The sequence below is a fragment of the Alosa sapidissima genome, chromosome 24 (assembly GCF_018492685.1).
Source record: "Alosa sapidissima isolate fAloSap1 chromosome 24, fAloSap1.pri, whole genome shotgun sequence".
Classification (NCBI taxonomy): Eukaryota; Metazoa; Chordata; class Actinopteri; order Clupeiformes; family Clupeidae; genus Alosa; species Alosa sapidissima.
This window is the reverse complement of record NC_055980.1, coordinates 2,485,677-2,502,638: the sequence shown is the minus strand read 5'-3', so window position 1 is coordinate 2,502,638 and position 16,962 is coordinate 2,485,677. Positions and strand designations below refer to the sequence as shown.

The 16,962-nt window shown below is 40.9% G+C and overlaps 1 protein-coding gene across 14 annotated transcripts in view; it reads left to right on the top strand.

The window, feature by feature from the left end:
- The window catches only part of cacna1g (calcium channel, voltage-dependent, T type, alpha 1G subunit), a 155,896-nt gene that overhangs the window by 81,898 nt on the left and 57,036 nt on the right, over positions 1–16,962 (top strand). For all 14 annotated transcript variants that reach the window (XM_042082569.1, XM_042082577.1, XM_042082571.1 and 11 more), the window contains exons 6-10: positions 988–1,147; positions 2,052–2,337; positions 4,962–5,054; positions 5,288–6,059; positions 7,069–7,436. In XM_042082569.1, the coding sequence (XP_041938503.1) occupies positions 988–1,147; positions 2,052–2,337; positions 4,962–5,054; positions 5,288–6,059; positions 7,069–7,436 (1,679 nt within the window). The remainder of the gene's footprint in view (positions 1–987; positions 1,148–2,051; positions 2,338–4,961; positions 5,055–5,287; positions 6,060–7,068; positions 7,437–16,962) is intronic.

The following is a 16,962-nucleotide window of genomic DNA, read 5'->3' as shown; positions in this document are numbered from 1 at the left end:
CACCGTTTTCATGAACCTTTCAAACCAAATCATGTGCTGGGTCAAACTTGCCACTCTATCAGGTCAAATCACTGACCAAAAATTTGGTGAGAGTATTTGACTTTTTATTGAGTATTACCCCCTGCTCAGAAAGCTCAGGTGCACATTGCTGTGTATGGTTAGATGGCATTCAACTTTTCCATCATATAAGAAAGCAAAGGAATACCAATGACTAAAACGCTATTTTCAAGTTAATTTCAAGGACCTGTATACAGTATGTGTGTGGCAGTTAAAGATGTAGGCCATGATTTTAATCCAACACACGTTTGTGTCCAGTGACCATATTCAGTTATAAGCAAACCTTTGTCAAACTTGTGTGAAATATTCATGCTGCAATGCAAATAATGTTAAATTATGGTTTTGGAAGACAATTTAGTTTTTTTAAGTTTGCTTTTCAGGACAGATAAGGCAGTGCCTGTACAAAACAAACCCATGCCCACACAAAGGACACCACATCTGCAGTCCAGTAGTCATGCACACTCTGGTAGACATACAGACTACAGTAGTGAGAACCTGCTGCATTATGCTAAAAATCTCAATGTTCTTTTTTGAGACATTCTACTGGGTTATTTCATAGTGGATCATAATTACAACATTTCACAAGAATTGCCTTTGCCAAGCCAATGCCTTGTCTTTAACGTTGTGTGTGTGTGTGTGTGTGTGTGTGTGTGTGTGTGTGTGTGTGTGTGTGTGTGTGTGTGTGTTTGTGTTTGTGTGTGTGCCTGTGCCTGTGTATGTGTGTGTGTGTGTGTGTGTGTGTGTATGTATGTGTGTGTGTGTGTGTGTGCCTGTGTATGTGTGTGTGTGTATGTGTGTCGGTGTGTGTGTATGTGTGTGTTTGTGTGTGTGGGTGTGTGTGTGTGTGTGTGTGTGTGTGTGTGTGTGCCTGTGTCTGTGCCTGTGTGTACTGTATGTGCAAGTTATAATACTGCACTGTTTCCTTCACAGGCATGCGTATCCTAGTGACCCTGCTACTGGACACGCTCCCTATGTTGGGCAATGTGCTCTTGCTCTGCTTCTTTGTCTTTTTCATCTTTGGCATCGTCGGAGTACAGCTCTGGGCTGGACTGCTACGCAACCGCTGCTTCGTGCCTGAGAACTTCAGTTTGTGAGTACAGCGCACACATCCAAAGCATCTGAATAAGGCAAAGAAAATAATCTTGAGTGTGCTTGAGGTGAAAATGTTCTATGATCAACACAAAGCAGAAGCATGATGGATTGTTGGGGCCGTTACTGAGAAATGTGTGTCCTCATTAGGGTTCTGAATAATAGACAGGATGTGCTGTTTTTTGCTACTGACAGAAAGCAGATATTTTGCTTGGTAACGCATAGCACTTCAGCTGTGTTCGTGGAGAATACAGTGTAATGTGACGAAACACTAAAACATGCAGAGTTTGGAGTAGACTGTAAACATGGTTGAGGACGAGGAGATTAGAATGTATGACTCAGGAGGAGAAAGCTCATGCAAAAGCCTTGCTGTATACTTCAAGTAAAAGTCCTTAGCTCACATAATGAGTACTGTAAATCCAACACAGAGAAACTGACTGTCATTGATGATGGATGGAGTTATGTTTGAATCTTACATAATAACTTTTTCATAAACATAAAGTGAAGAAAATAAACAATCCCAGCCAATGCTTTTTGTTGCATTTCATCCCTGTCCTGAGGCTGTGTTGACAAATCTGCAAGGTGTTGATATCAAACCCTCAAATAATAATAAGATGACCAGGGTGGATATGTTTTCACTAATCTTAGATAGGGACACTCTTAAAACTGTGGCCTTTGCTTGTGTCAATGCTAGACCAGGAACAGATTCATACCTGAGTTGAGCGCTAGGGGTGTGGCCTGCCAGTCACTTTGCGTGAATTTGAAATGAAGTAGGTACTGTCCTGAGTTTACCATGGAAGAAAATCATATAGTTCTGCAAAAAGGTCTGAGTGCAACATCAAATTAACAGTAAGCATGAAATTGTTTTGGCTGAATCTAAAGGGTTGCTGTCTTTCCAAATATAGACCACAGGGCGTGGATAAATTCTATCGAACAGAAAACGATGATGAGAGTCCATTTATCTGCTCCCAGCCACGGGAGAATGGCATGCGTCTTTGCAACCTCATCCCCAATCTGTACAAGGAGGAGCTGCAGTGCACCCTGGACATGGCAGCATTCAACGGCACTGACAACACCACCTGTGTCAACTGGAATCAGTACTACACCAACTGCTCTGCCGGCGAGCACAACCCCTTTAAGGATGCCATCAACTTTGACAACATTGGCTATGCATGGATCGCTATCTTTCAGGTGAGCTGATTTGTCTGCTTAGCCCTCCTGTCTTGGAATCAGGGTTCAGTAAGTAAATACAGCATATTAGGATGAATCTATCTCAGCATAAGTGCTTCACTAAGGGCCTGTGTCCACCAAAATAATCTTTTGCGTAAAAAAGAGGTGACATTGACAATCCCTGCGCTGTTCTAAAAGTGAAATAGTTATAAACTGGGAGCTCCCTGAGTGCAGCGGGGCCTTTTTATTCTGCTGAGGGCTCTGAGCACTGTAAGCACTGAACTGAGATGAGATTAGTAAAGGAAATAGACGGAACAAACATGTTTGGTGGACACAGGCCCTAAAAATTCCATTCCATTCCGTTCTTTAACAGTATCAAATGTAAGCTGTGTAGTATTACCATAATAATTTCCCTCTGGGGATGAATAAACTAATCTATCTATCTATCTATCTATCTATTAGTAGTAGCCCATAGTCTGTTCTCGTTTCTCTCATACCATGGGCCCTGTCCTTGTCTTTTCGTGGCAATGACACTGTTGTTTATCTCGCTGTCTTGGTTGATGAAATACAACTTAGGTTTCTAAAGGTGCTTATGGAAGGTTTCACATTAATCTGGCTGAAGTGCTCCCTGTAAAGGCTTTATCATCAGCAGGAGTCCATTTTTTTTGGAGAGAGCCAGTGGGGCGGCAGAGGAGGCTTGTGAGATGTCAGATGCCGTTAGTGCCATTAGCACAGAGTGCTGTTAGTGGGGAACTTTTGCAATTTATTATTTTACTTACATAAACTGACCAAGTGTGGAATAATCAGATTCTAAATAAGACTGTTATGAAATATAAGTTTCCAGAAAGACAATTTCTTCTTGGATGGATGACATTTTAATTTGCAAACACAAACACACACTGTGTTCTTCTACAATTCATTTGAAATTCAATTACATGGGGCCCAGGGGGGTCTCATTGGCTCAGGTTTTTCATATTGATTGTTAAAGACAAAGTCATAAATCTGTGAAGTACTAAGCACCTGCCATGCATGTTGGGCATAATAGTGAAAGTGTGCCATTCCTCTGTCCAGTGGTTCCTATAATTAAAAATGTTTTAAACTGGCTGGAAATAAAGTTGAATCCTGAGTGGTTCCACCTTGGGGTTTTTCAATTATCTTACATTCTTTCGTAATATGTTCAGATCACGTATCATTATTCTGTTGAGCGCTGACATGTCCTAGAATAACACCAAAACAGATGCCATAATCCTTATCATGAGTCATGACTGATGTTTAAAGAATGTGTTTTCAGTATTTTTTGTGCATGGATAGATCTCTGGCCCAGGCCATGATCATGATATACCCTAAGGGCAATGTGTAAAGATTATCTGTGAATGCAGGGAACTCACATTGATCCAGAGAAAATACTACAAAGATGTACTGTAGGCAGCTGAGGCATCCCCGGAGCAGAACTTGACTTATGCTCTAATTTATGAGTGTGTCTTGAGTTTAGCTCAGTTCTGGCAAGTTATATATTTTTAGAAGCCTCTGGATATATGACAGTTTAAAGGCCATGTTCAAACACACTATTATTTGCTATGATAATTGGAGTTCTGGTCTCTAGGACATGTGGGAATATACCTGTGGGATTTTCTTTTTACATTTTGATAGTCTTTATACAAAATGTTACATCTTGAAATACTGACAACTTATGTGCATTCATTTTATAGTCCCAAAATGCTGTTTAGATTGAAGAACCAGTGATAAGTGTGAACAAAAATATGATTGTATAGATTGAGAGAGTTGCATGTGTACATGAACTAAACAAATTCTCACAGATCATTGTGCATTTGTGGATAGTGTCCTGAGTCCAATTTTAAAGAATGGCTGATGAGATAATAGTCAACAGCTGGTAAATGGAGGTTGGTGAATGAGGATGGCACTGTAACAAACAGACAGACTGACTTGGAGGGTCAGATTTAAGGCATGGGCTTGAGGAGATGATTAGGAACAGGTACTGCACTTACCCATTATATATTAGTGGATTAGTGGATAAGCCATTAACCACCCAAAGTGGGCCCAAACACCCCATGTGTAGCAAAGAGAATGCTAATGAATAACATTTATGTAATCAACAGTGACAGAAAGGTCATATTTCAACAACCGTTAACTCATCTATGAAATATTAAATTGTTGACAAAGCATGCCATTGTTTGTTTTTGTTTTCTAACATATTAGAAACAGTGTGCTGTCTACACAGTAACGATGGACAATGGAATAATGCATCTTTAACCCAATATTACTTGAGTATCCGTATTCAATGTCAGTAGTATGGCATCCTGGTTATTCAGGTTCAAGTCCCACACTTCCCTATATGTGAACATGACCTGGCTTTGTTCCTTCTTGTTAAAATACTGTACATGTTGTGCCATTGCTGATGACTTGGTCTACCTTGTGCACAACACACATTTTTGCATTTGTCAAACAATACTGAAGAGCTAAAAGAAGCAATACTAGAGCCGAAAGAATTGACGTCAGTGTATTTAGTGAAATCCTGATATGAAGATGCTCCTGATATTTACTTAATTTAACTCATCTGAAGTTCAAACCTCAAAATATGTTTCTAAAGTCAGAGGCTGAAAATGTATTCTGATATCTGATTGCAGGTTATTACTCTGGAGGGATGGGTTGACATTATGTACTTTGTGATGGATTCCCACTCTTTCTACAATTTCATCTACTTCATTCTCCTCATCATTGTAAGTTACCGTCACAGCTTCCAAAAATGTTATTCAGCATCCAGAAAAGATAGTTGTACAGCTAGACTGTAACTGAAATCTCTTATATATAACAATCCTATGCAATCTTCAATCTTCATTCAGTTGGGCTACACAGTTATTTGTTGCATGTAATGGAAAACTGCATGCATATCATTTAAAACTTGTATGTGTTTTCTTCTGTTCTCATTCTGACACCTATCTTATGTTTTCAGGTGGGCTCATTCTTCATGATTAATCTCTGCTTAGTTGTCATTGCCACCCAGTTCTCTGAGACCAAGCAACGTGAGAGTCAGCTGATGAAGGAGCAGCGGGTGCGCTTCCTGTCCAATGCCAGCACATTGGCCAGCTTCTCGGAGCCGGGCAGCTGCTACGATGAGTTGCTCAAGTACTTGGTGCACGTAGTTCGCAAGACCGGCCGGCAGCTGTGCCATTTAATTCGGGTCGCAGCTCGCCACGCCGGCCTGAGCGTCTGCGCCTCACCAGTCTTGGAGCAGACTTCACAAAAGCGCCGCCGGCAAAAACAACAGCAGAAACGGGCGTCGATTCACCACCTGATGCACCACCACCACCACCACTACCACCTGGGGAACGGCAGCGTCCTGCGCGGCAGCGCCACAGACAGAGATCCTGAAACAGGGGCAGGCAGTCGGCGCTCACGCATCGGCTCCCTCATGCTGCCTGATACCTCTGTGTCTGCCAGCATTGCTGCTGGTGGGGGGCCAGATCTGTCACTTCACTGCACACCTTCAACCTCCATGGCCCTCCAGGCTTATAAGAGGAATTCAGTGCCATTTGCTGGGCCAGCACACAAAAACTATCCCACGCTGCAGAGCTCATTTCTCTTGGAGCAGCGAAGGCAGAGGTCTTTTTGTGATTCAGCTGGAGAGGGGGGAAGCTGCATGGACAGCATCTTTACCAACCTCAACATCCCACCACCTCCCAAAAGTACATCTCAGGGCCTGGTGGACACACACATAGCCCCAGGTGAGTGGGCCCACCAATGCAAAGAAAGGGAATTAGTCTAATTATGTCATAATGGCCATGGTTGAAATATTGTACTAATGACTTTCATCAGGGAATAAGAAGGTATACAAATGCATGTGTATCAGTATAATTAGATATGTAAGGGATAATGTATAGAACGCCGGTCATTATTGGGAAAATAAGTCCCGACAGGGTGAACCGGACCCCGACGCGCAGCGGAGGGGTCTTGTTCCGCCCTGAAGGGACTTATTTTCCCAATAATGACCGGCGTTCTATACATTATCTCGCTTATTACACGGTTACTTGCCAAAACGAAACAATAAACTCCCCACAATATGACTCTTTAGCCTACATAGCCTAGGCTATAGCCTATTTGTTACCGTTTCATCATGGCTTTTGCAGAGAAACAAATAGTTCGCAACAGCACATGCTGAACTTGAATCAAACATTCTTTAGAACACAGCTGATCAACCGTCCGCTTTCACTTTTGAATGAAGTTCCAGTCTTTGCGTAGTGATATGAAAGACGTGAAATAGAAGCACAAAACCCATTTTCCTTGACAGCGGTCTGTTATACTTAGCAACGATCTGTTATTGAGAATTAGCAGACCACCGAACGTTGGGAAAGCCCATTCAAGTGAATGGAGCATTCTTCAGCATTATGAAGAGCTGTGTAATAATAAACAATATTGAACTATAGAAATAGTTATTATTATTAATAATGATAAGAAGAAGAAGAAGAAGAAGAAGAAGAAGAAGAATAGGAATAATAATAAACATAATAATATGACTAATTATTGTTATTGCTATTATCATTATTATTCATATTATTATAAGTAGTAGTCCATGTATTCATTAAATTATTATTATTATTTTTATTAATCACGATCACATGTAATCAACAAATTAGATGTTCCTGTTTAAATTTGAGGTTCCTTATTACTCCTTTTTTGGAGTAATATGATCTTTGAAGCTATTAACACTTCTGAGTGTTCTCTTTTGTGTTTCAGCTATGCTCAGCAGGTCATCCACTATCAGCTGCAGCAGTGCTCTAGACACTACCCTGGCCTTTGACCCCAAGAGCTGTCCTTATTGCATGAAGGCTAATGATTCAGAAGGGACAGAGGGGAATGAGACAGCTGACTCAGACAGTGAGGGAGTGTACGAGTTCACTCAGGATGCCCACTACCGGGACCGCCGGGATCCCACCAAGAAAAACAAGATGACTCTTGGTGCTCGGACAGCAAAGGTCATTCACTTCTGGAGACTTGTATGTGATACATTCCGCAAGATTGTTGACAGCAAGTACTTTGGCCGAGGTATCATGATTGCCATCCTGATCAACACACTCAGTATGGGTATTGAATATCATGAACAGGTAAGAAGCCATTTCTTTCTTAAATAACACCCCGCCAAAACCACCAAAACAATGCACTGAGGTTTCACTGATTTCACTATGTCATAACTGATGTTATGATGACATTTCTCCAAAACCTAAGCCTGTGACCATGCCTTTTTATTGATTCTCTTCAAATATCAGTGTAGTAAAGGCACTTTGTGACTTGACGTTTCTCTTGGTATGAATTTGGTCAGTGCCGTGAAACTGTGTTATAATAATAATAATAATAATAATAATAATAATAATAAAGCTTTATTTGTATAGCACCTTTCATACACAGAATGCAGCTCAAAGTGCTTTACATTTGAAGCATGTAACAGTCATTATCAATCACTTTTCTTTGCTGTTTATGTTATACTCAGCAACATATCAAAAATATAGAAAATGACGTCATAAGACTGGCAGCCTTAACCCTCTTGTACCCAATAATTGTGGCACCCTGCTGATGTGAAAGTGTCCATCCCATTCATTCCTTTGATAAATCCAACCTGTAGTTGATATTTGAAGCAGATGTATTCTTTTCAGCAGTGGAATGTATGCAAGTATACTGCTGTGGCTATTTTAATGTTGGCTGCAAAATCAAGAATCTGATTAGGGCTCGAGGTTTTGATGTACCAGGGTGTCCTCCCATATGTTGCTCATGTTATTATTCAGTCTGTGAGTCAGTTTATGCTTTCATTTGTGGAGGCAGGTGGGCTGCATTAATCAAAGGTTTTAATATTGAGATTATGATTTTTAATGCACACATGCACAACATAACTGAGGCCATAATTGTATGACACTGCAATTAAATTGTTATTGGGTCTTAAATAAAAGGAGGACTATACTGTACAGTAGTCTATAAGTATGAGCATATTGTATACATGTAGTGTAATCTGGGTGTCATGTCGGTGTTGCTAGTGTGTTCCTGTGTGTATGCACACTATAGTCATTGGTAATGCTGTCAAGAAAATTAATATTTCTCATTAAACTAAAATCTAAATCTATTTTAGCCAAGAGAAAGCGGTGTGGAGTCTGAGGATTTAACTGATAGATGCAGGTAGTTCATCTCTCATGAACTAATGAGCTGTGACACTGATAGAGGATGATGAGCTTCCTGGTGTGTGTGTCAGTTCCTTCTGAAGTGGAACAACAATAGCTATGTCATTATAATGTACGACTGGTATTGAAGAGTTCCAGCAGCTCATAACTCATAACAGCACCTACACCAACCTTCTGAACCTGAAAATCTCATGTCTGTGATTATGATTCATTCCTTCTCTGAGATGGGATTGGTGGTGACAACATTCGCTATACCGACTGCAGGGGAAATGTACCCTTTTGTCTTTCTTCCACACAAAGTACTAGCTTCAAGGAGGCCACAGAAAGCAATAGAGATTCACTGGCTTTGCTGAGTGCTACAGTCACCAGCTGCTGGTTAAATTGCACATTATCATAACAATGTGTCATGCTAGAGAATAGATAGAACTTGTGGCTGTGTGTTTTCCATGACCCTCAAGCAGTGTGTACAGTAAGTCTGAAAGACAAGCTGCACGCTCTCCCCCTTTATTGGCCCAAGAGAGGAGGACAGAGTTTTGGACTTTGGGGGCAGGGGAGTGGGCTTCCCTCTCTGGCTGCTGGAGCCTCTGTGCATTCATGTGGAAGGGGCACTGAGCACTCTGTCGCTGCGCTGAACGTGGGATCCAGGCTTGGAGAGCCTCGCATATCCACTTTGAATTTTGCTGTCATGAGGGTAACTGCATCACCAAAAATTCCCTTCGGGCTCACTGGAGCATCTAGAAGAGGGCTGTTCCCTGCCTCTGAGGGGCATGAGAGAGAAAGCCACAAGTAGCATTGTGACATAATCAAGGCTGCCATGTTGCGACCAATGGCTTGCGCTGTGCAATGAGTTCCAGTCTCTTGCGCTGTGCAATGAGTTCCAGTCTCTTGCGCTGTGCAATGAGTTCCAGTCTCTTGGCAACTGGGCAAGCTGAGTGAGTAGCTGTGACCGGTATCACTGGAGAAAAGCCTGCATGTTCCCCACACATGCGCCTGGCCCGCGGCAAGCTATGCTTTCTGTGCTAACTCAGTCTGCTGTTTACCTACACGTGGAGGCAAAGCAGGCTTCCTCCCGAGTTGCAGGGGAGAGGTAACTAGCCACTGTGTCCTCCACATGTGGGAAGTCTAGATAACCTAGCTTTAGCTTTAGCTTGCTTGAAATCCATGTAGTCATGGAAGCCATGGCTTGGGGAGCGTGGGGAGCGTGGGGAAAAGGAATTACTCCAGAATTTCATCAGCTCCCTGTGCACATCCAGAAACAGGAACTGCCATGCTGAAGTATTCCCCATCTAACCAGGATGTCAGCGTCTACCACGGCTTCTGTCATAGTATTGTCCCAGTGTGCCAGGCGTTTCTTCAGCCTGGCTGGACACATGAGGACCCTGGGCCAGCACAGGACACTTCTCACAGAAGAGCGTCATACGGGATGCTTGAAATGCAAAGCAACAACAATGGATGTGCGCTCGGGGGCTTTCTAGCCTCAGCTTGGGCCTGGCTGTGTTAGGACTTACTCATCCATCAGCCATTTGGCATGATTTTGAAGAGTTTCGATTGGATGACACGATCTAGCTATCAAGTCCCATTGAGTAATAGGTTGCAGTTCCTGAGAAAGGGACCCCCCAAGATTCATCATTATCGGGAAACCGGGCCCTGTGCACCAGTATATGTCAAAATGTGTGACCTTTCGGATTTCCAAAGAGAGCAAAGTGTTGGAGTGCAAATGGCTGGGGCCAGAGGGACAAAAACTGCTGAGTCAAATGTTTGAAGAGAAACTATGCTGGCATGTCAAAAACAGACAGAGGCCACATGTTCATGGTGTTATTTATTTAACATGATGTTTCCATTATTTTGTTCAACCCCTGTATGTCATATAAATACGGAAAGGTATAAGATGATGTGCATTTCTGAAGACGTGTGAGTTGAAAATGACACATAACACATAACACATCAGCATCTGTTGAATGAGTTATGAGGATCAGCATCAGCCTCCAGTGGTGGTAGAGAGCAGGCATTATGCATGTTCACAGTGGTGGTAGAGAGCAGGCATTATGCATGTTCACAGTGGTGGTAGAGAGCAGGCATTATGCATGTTCACAGTGGTGGTAGAGAGCAGGCATTATGCATGTTCACAGTGGGTATAATGCAGAGTATGCAGAGTGGGCATATCGTCATGGCAAGTATGAAATACCGATTATGATGTTCTTATGGTAATAATAAAATAGTTGTGGTTTATGCTGAATAAAATTACCACTGTCATGCAGCTAAAGCATGTTAAAAAGCACCTTTGTTCACATGCACACACACACACACACACACACACACACACACACACACACACACACACACACACACACACACACACACACACACACATCCCCCGTCTACTCACACCAAAAGTATTTTTTAAATCCTTGAGGAAAGAAAAGTCCATCTATGACAAATCTGGCAGTATGCATTGGCTTTTTATTGAGAACCATCTAAAAAAGAAGAATTTGGACTAACAAGGTTACTTAGATTCTTTGACCGAGTCTCTGAACTAGTAAAATCTGATGCCAGCCAGCCTAATTGTGTCTGTTCTATGTAAAATTCCAGTAGGTTTGTATGCTGTCTCTATGGTCTCATTAAACAGTACTTTTACGACTGCTCCCACCCCATCTCAGTTGTGTAAAAGTATTTTAATTTATTTTTTTCAAAAAGGTATCCACTATCAGGAAGTTGTGGATGGCTAAGGAATTAAATATATAAATCATCATCACATATGATTTAATAATAATGATCATTTCAAATAAATACCAGTGAGATAACTTCAAAAGCCAAGAGCTGGAGGTAAGGAGTTTGCATGAGGTTTGCAGTTTCACCAAAAGGGGAACTTAACATGAAAGTGGACTTAAAAACACACCTGATACAATCAACACCAGAAAGCCAAAGGAAAGTCAAAGAGGCTACCAACTTCTATTGAAATGGGGCACTGGTAGCGAAGAGTTGTGTGTTCACCACCACCACCTCGGCCAACATTGTGCCCTGGAGCAAGCCACTTAACCCCGAGTTGCTCTGGGGACAATAGCCCTTGTAATATCATTGACTTAAATGAATTAATGTAAATAAATGTAAATGAAATCTTATTTGTTGAAGCAAAGTAGATCAGTCTGGCCTCCTGAATTTCATTTGAAAGTCCTTAATCCAAAGTGATCCACCAGGAAATACATAATTGAAAAGGAACATATTAAAGTCAGTGATTCACCAAAGCTGCTTGTGAAAAAAGCATTTGCATCATAATATGTAAAAATCATATCCGCTGTGCCATCTATGCTCCCAGCTGAGTATATTGTATGATGTTGCATCATGATGCATGTTAGGTGATGTAATGGTTGAAATACAGAGGGATTCATGTTTATAAATACAACTTATACAAGATACATACTGGCTACCAGTCCAGTCCCATATCAAGTTCAAAATCTCACCTGAAAAGCCCTCCACAACCTGGCTCCCCTCTACCTTATTGAACTCCTGACCCCATGCTTCCCATCCAGCTCCCTTTGTCTTCTAGCAGTAACCTACCCAGTGTCCCTTGCACCAGACTCTCCTGGGAGGCAGTGGCCCCTAAACCCTGGCGTACAGTACTCTTCCAATCTCTCTGTGATTTCTCTTCCTTCCCCTCCTTCAAATCTGTCTGTTTTTTCTTTTCCGTGAGCATTTCCCTAACCCATTTTTTGTGAGAGCAATGTAAAGTGACTTTGGGGTTGTGGAAGGTACTATTACTAGTAGTAGTAGTAGTGGCAGTAGTATTGGTAGTAGTAGCATGATAGCATGTCAAGTCCATCTTACATTGAGTCAGGGGTGGGACTTTCATAAAATTTCCTTCCTTGCTTCTGGGTTATTCCTGTGTAAAATTTGTTTGAAAAAGAAGGAACCATAAAAGAGTATTTGTTTCAAAACTTTTCACCAGTTGTGCGTATGTGTTATGGAAATAAGAATAAATGCATACCTCAAATCATATTTAACCACAACATTTGCAATGGCATGCTCAGTGTTTCAAGGAAGAACAAGTTGAATACAGTACAGTATATGAGTGGTCAAACAACTAGCAGTTGAGCTTACATTCATTCAGTGCAGTTTTAGTGTGTGGAAGCCTTATGGAGGCTATCATGCACAACATAGCATTAAGGACTTGCAACAGCACACCTGGAATCCTGTGTTGCTTTGAGAGACTCCATCAGACACAGCTACAGGACACAGGCATGACATATGCATTTTTTTAATGACAGACATTGCAAGACCCCTTCCTGAAACCGTCTCTACATCAGTCTTTAGTTCATCCAGGAGCTCTAAAATAGCTGCGCAATTCCACGCAAAACTGTCACGTCCATAACGTCAATACCATGCTATGGTATGATGTGAATGATGATTACTTGAAATTTGAGCATTCACTCTTCTTGGTTGTAGAACTTACATGAAAAACTTTTCACATAATCATTTGCATCATACAAATACCATGGCATTTAGTTGGCGTTATGGACGTGACAGTTTTGTATGGAATTGCCCTGCTGTTACTGTATATGCCTGAATTATGTGTCTTGCATATTCAAAATTCAAAACTGTTACCATGAATGGAAAATAGTGTGCACCATTAGTAGATCAGCTTGCACATTTATTTGTTGCTGGTGGCATCAAGTTTATGCATTTACACTCGAAAACCTTTAGTAAGTATGTATGTAGTAAATATCTAGAACACAGCTGATTTATTTGGTCATATTCAACAGACAAAACAAAACGTACTGGTTGACCAACACATGGTTGATAGGCCTACTCGCTAGGTGGATCAGTGTCAGATTCAAAATACGTTTTTGTGGCAAAATGGGTGTAGCAAATGTGAGTTTTCCTTGGAAGTCTGCCTGGGACATTTTTTAAAAAGCTCCTCCCATCTCAGATTTTCAGATCCTTACATACATACAGTACAGGCTTGCTTAATTTGCGTTCTATATTTCTAATTAACTAACATTACTTTGTAGAAATCTGCTCACTTTGATAGAGGATTTTGTAAATTATTGTGAAAAAGGCCAAATTAAATTGATCAAGATTCCATTTATTAAAGCAATAAAAGAGGCAATATCCAAGGGGGATGAATACTTTTTAGGCACTGTAGTTCATCAGCATGCATAGCTCATTCTCACATGTTGTGCAGAATCATGTACCTCCACTCAACAGCGCAGACCCAGAGTAATGGCTAATTTGCACAATTGTTCTTTAATCAGACATGCATGGGCTGTTTGTAATTATGAGGTAATTCAGATTAATGACTGTAATTAATTTGATTTGTAACACATTAAAATATGGTATTTGCATGTTATTTGCACAAAAATACAATATTGTTTCAATGGATGTTTGTTTGTTGGTCTTGGTCTTGCTTTTCAATGCCAAATCTAGATAATGGAGTGACTTGAAACTTAGTAAGCTTCCTGTATTTCACTTGATATATTATTGATGGATTTTCAACATGTACAGTACTCTGTCAGTCCTGATGGCTGTATTAGGGAAAGAAAAAGGTAAATGCTATAGGTTGCCTACACACTTATACCACCACCAGGTATACCACCATCAGCAATTTCTTGAGCTGTTATAGGGCCATTATTGATGTTACTTAGAGGAAAATGTGCTGTAATTCCTTTCTAAACAACTTTAACCTTGCTGCTTCTTTTAACAACCCTGATATTGACCTCAGACCTTTGTCACCATACTTATGAAATCTTCTTTTGCGTGTACGCATGCCCTTGTACTCATCAGAGGTTGTTGTGGTTATTGTTACTGTTGCCATGAAATTGGTAGATTTCTGGCTTGCATCAAGAGACGCTAAGACCTGACAAGTAGTGGGAGGGGTAGAGCTGTGGCTCTGAGCCCCATGTTACTTAGTTGCGATTGCTTGGATTCTGCTGGCAGGGCTTGCTGTTTGGCTGAGGCCCTGGTGCTCTGATAAGCTTGGTCCGGAACAGAGATGGAGGGATAGGGGGATACTGAGTTCCTCTCCTGTGACTAGCAAGATTTGTTATCAGAAAAAGGGATGAAATTTCAACCAGGTATACACTCTACGCATTGCATAACACACCTGAAAGATCACTGGTTAAGCGAGGCATGTCCCTTGTCCATGTGTGGTTAGTAGCTCTACAACGTGATTATTAGCTCAAAGCGGATCGCAGCTTTTTCCCAGCAGATATGAAGCTAACACAAACAAATAGGGAAATAATGTCTTGACCCTTGTTTTGTGTGGAAATGAAAGCTCATAGTCATTATACAGGGAATGCGTTACTCATTCCTTGGAGTGGGGCCACTTCCACCCCAACCCTTCTACTTGCCAGGAGAGCATTCCGAGAAAAAAAAAAGGTTTTTAAAGGCGAGAAATGTAACCTGATTACAGAGTCTCCACTTTGTCTATATGATTGGGAACAGGCCAATTATGGATGCTAATCAACTTTGCGCTCCTTGCCCTCAGTCCATTTGATCTCTCTCAACTTCCCTGTAGACTTTACTTCCATGAAAGCAAATGTATATTGTGCAAGTATTAGCATATGTCATCTAGTATGGGTTGCCATAGATGCTGACCCAAATCAAAGTTTAAGACAGAATGACAATGTGGTAGAGCCTCAGGAAAGACAAAGTTTAATGATTTTTCACATAAAAAGACTGCAGAAAGCAAAGACTGAACATAAAAGGCCTCTAGTTTGCAATAGAGATTTTAACATCCATCACATTTAAGTTAAATTATTTGAGGTTGTGCCTATGGAACTGCACATAATCTTGCTCTATCTACAGTACTTGTGTCACCTATGTGTGTTTCTGCCTGGTCTGGAGCTGCCTTCAGTTTTGGATACTGAGAAATGAAATCATGCACAGATTGCTATTGACAATCAAAGATATGATTGCTTATGTCATTTTTTAGATATCTTGAAAAGTTCAAATAAGAACACATATACATATATATATATATATATATATATATATATATATATATATATATATATATATATATACAATACCGGTATGTAAAGCCTGTCATTCATTTGCACTGTGCCCACTACTCATAAAGCATTATAAACAAATAACGTCTTACATGTCTAGTAGTCCTGACTACCCACATGAATGATGATGTTGCAGTATAATGCGGCACTGGCAGTAACCCTTACAGCTTGATCTACTGTAATATTTGAAAATTTTTTTTTATGGCGTCACATAATCAGCGTTTGACATACAGTAAGGCCATTTTTTGCACTTCACATGCTGTCCCACATTGTTTAGTACTTTAGTACTTGTGCCTTAGTGCCAGCTTTTGTGCACTGAAAATATAGATGGTTATCACTTATATTTAGACACTTTTATGTGAAGTGACTTGCAAGTGAGGCACAATGCAAACAAATAGCTGATCAAGAAAATAACACAGAAAGCGTGCCATAAATCTACTCTTCGCTCTCTCTAGACTCAAGTGCCAGATAGCTGAGAGGAGATTAAGGGGAGGCTAACAGCAGTTAAAGACAGATGGGTGTTTTTTAATCATAGGGTTAGAGCGTGAAAACGTGTCAAGTCACTGTAACAAAATGATTAACACATTCAACATTACCCAGTTATATCTTCTGATTGGCCTGAGTTATGTGAATGTGTAAATGTCAAGTTTATGACTGGGTTATGTTGAGAATGCTAATATTCAGTGTAGGTGAGGTGATCATAGTCATTGGTTTAGGCCAGGGGTCGGCAACCCGCGGCTCCGGAGCCGCATGCGGCTCTTTGATCCCTCTGATGCGGCTCAGCTTTTGAAAATAACAATGAGTAGGCCTATTTAATTAAAATGTATTTTATTTTAGTTCGTAGGTCTATCTGAGTAATTTATATAACTTCCCAGCTCACTTGACTCCGTAACGGTAGCCTGCACCATATTGTTACATTTGCGGTTCGTTGCCATGTCAATATCAAACAAAATCACTGATTTCCCTCCATTTCAGTCAACACTTGTCTTTAATTGTTATTGTTGATGTGTGCGCTTGCTGTAGGCTAGATAAGGAAAATGTCAAAAAGGAACCGTCAGCGACCACAGCTTGCGAGCGCGAACTAAGCGGGCTGAAATGGGAAAGTTTCCATCCGAAGATTCTAAAAAAACGCCCGCGAAATGAACTGCCCGTTATATATCGCATCACTGCAACGAGTTAGTATTACTGTCTGTAAGAGAAATATTTCTCACAAATGAAAAATATAAAAACAAACCTGCGCTCACGTTTAAGGGCAATTCCATAACGCCAACACAATGCCATGGTAGGCTATTTAGTTGGCGTTATGGATATAACAGTTTTGCGTGGAGTTGCCCTTAAATGATGACAGCCTCAATTCTTGCATGAAACTTCACCTCACTGAATATGAGCCAGCCAGACTCCAAGGCCATCACCAAATCTAATCTCTAATCTCTAATGTTCAATTTCGCCAATGACAT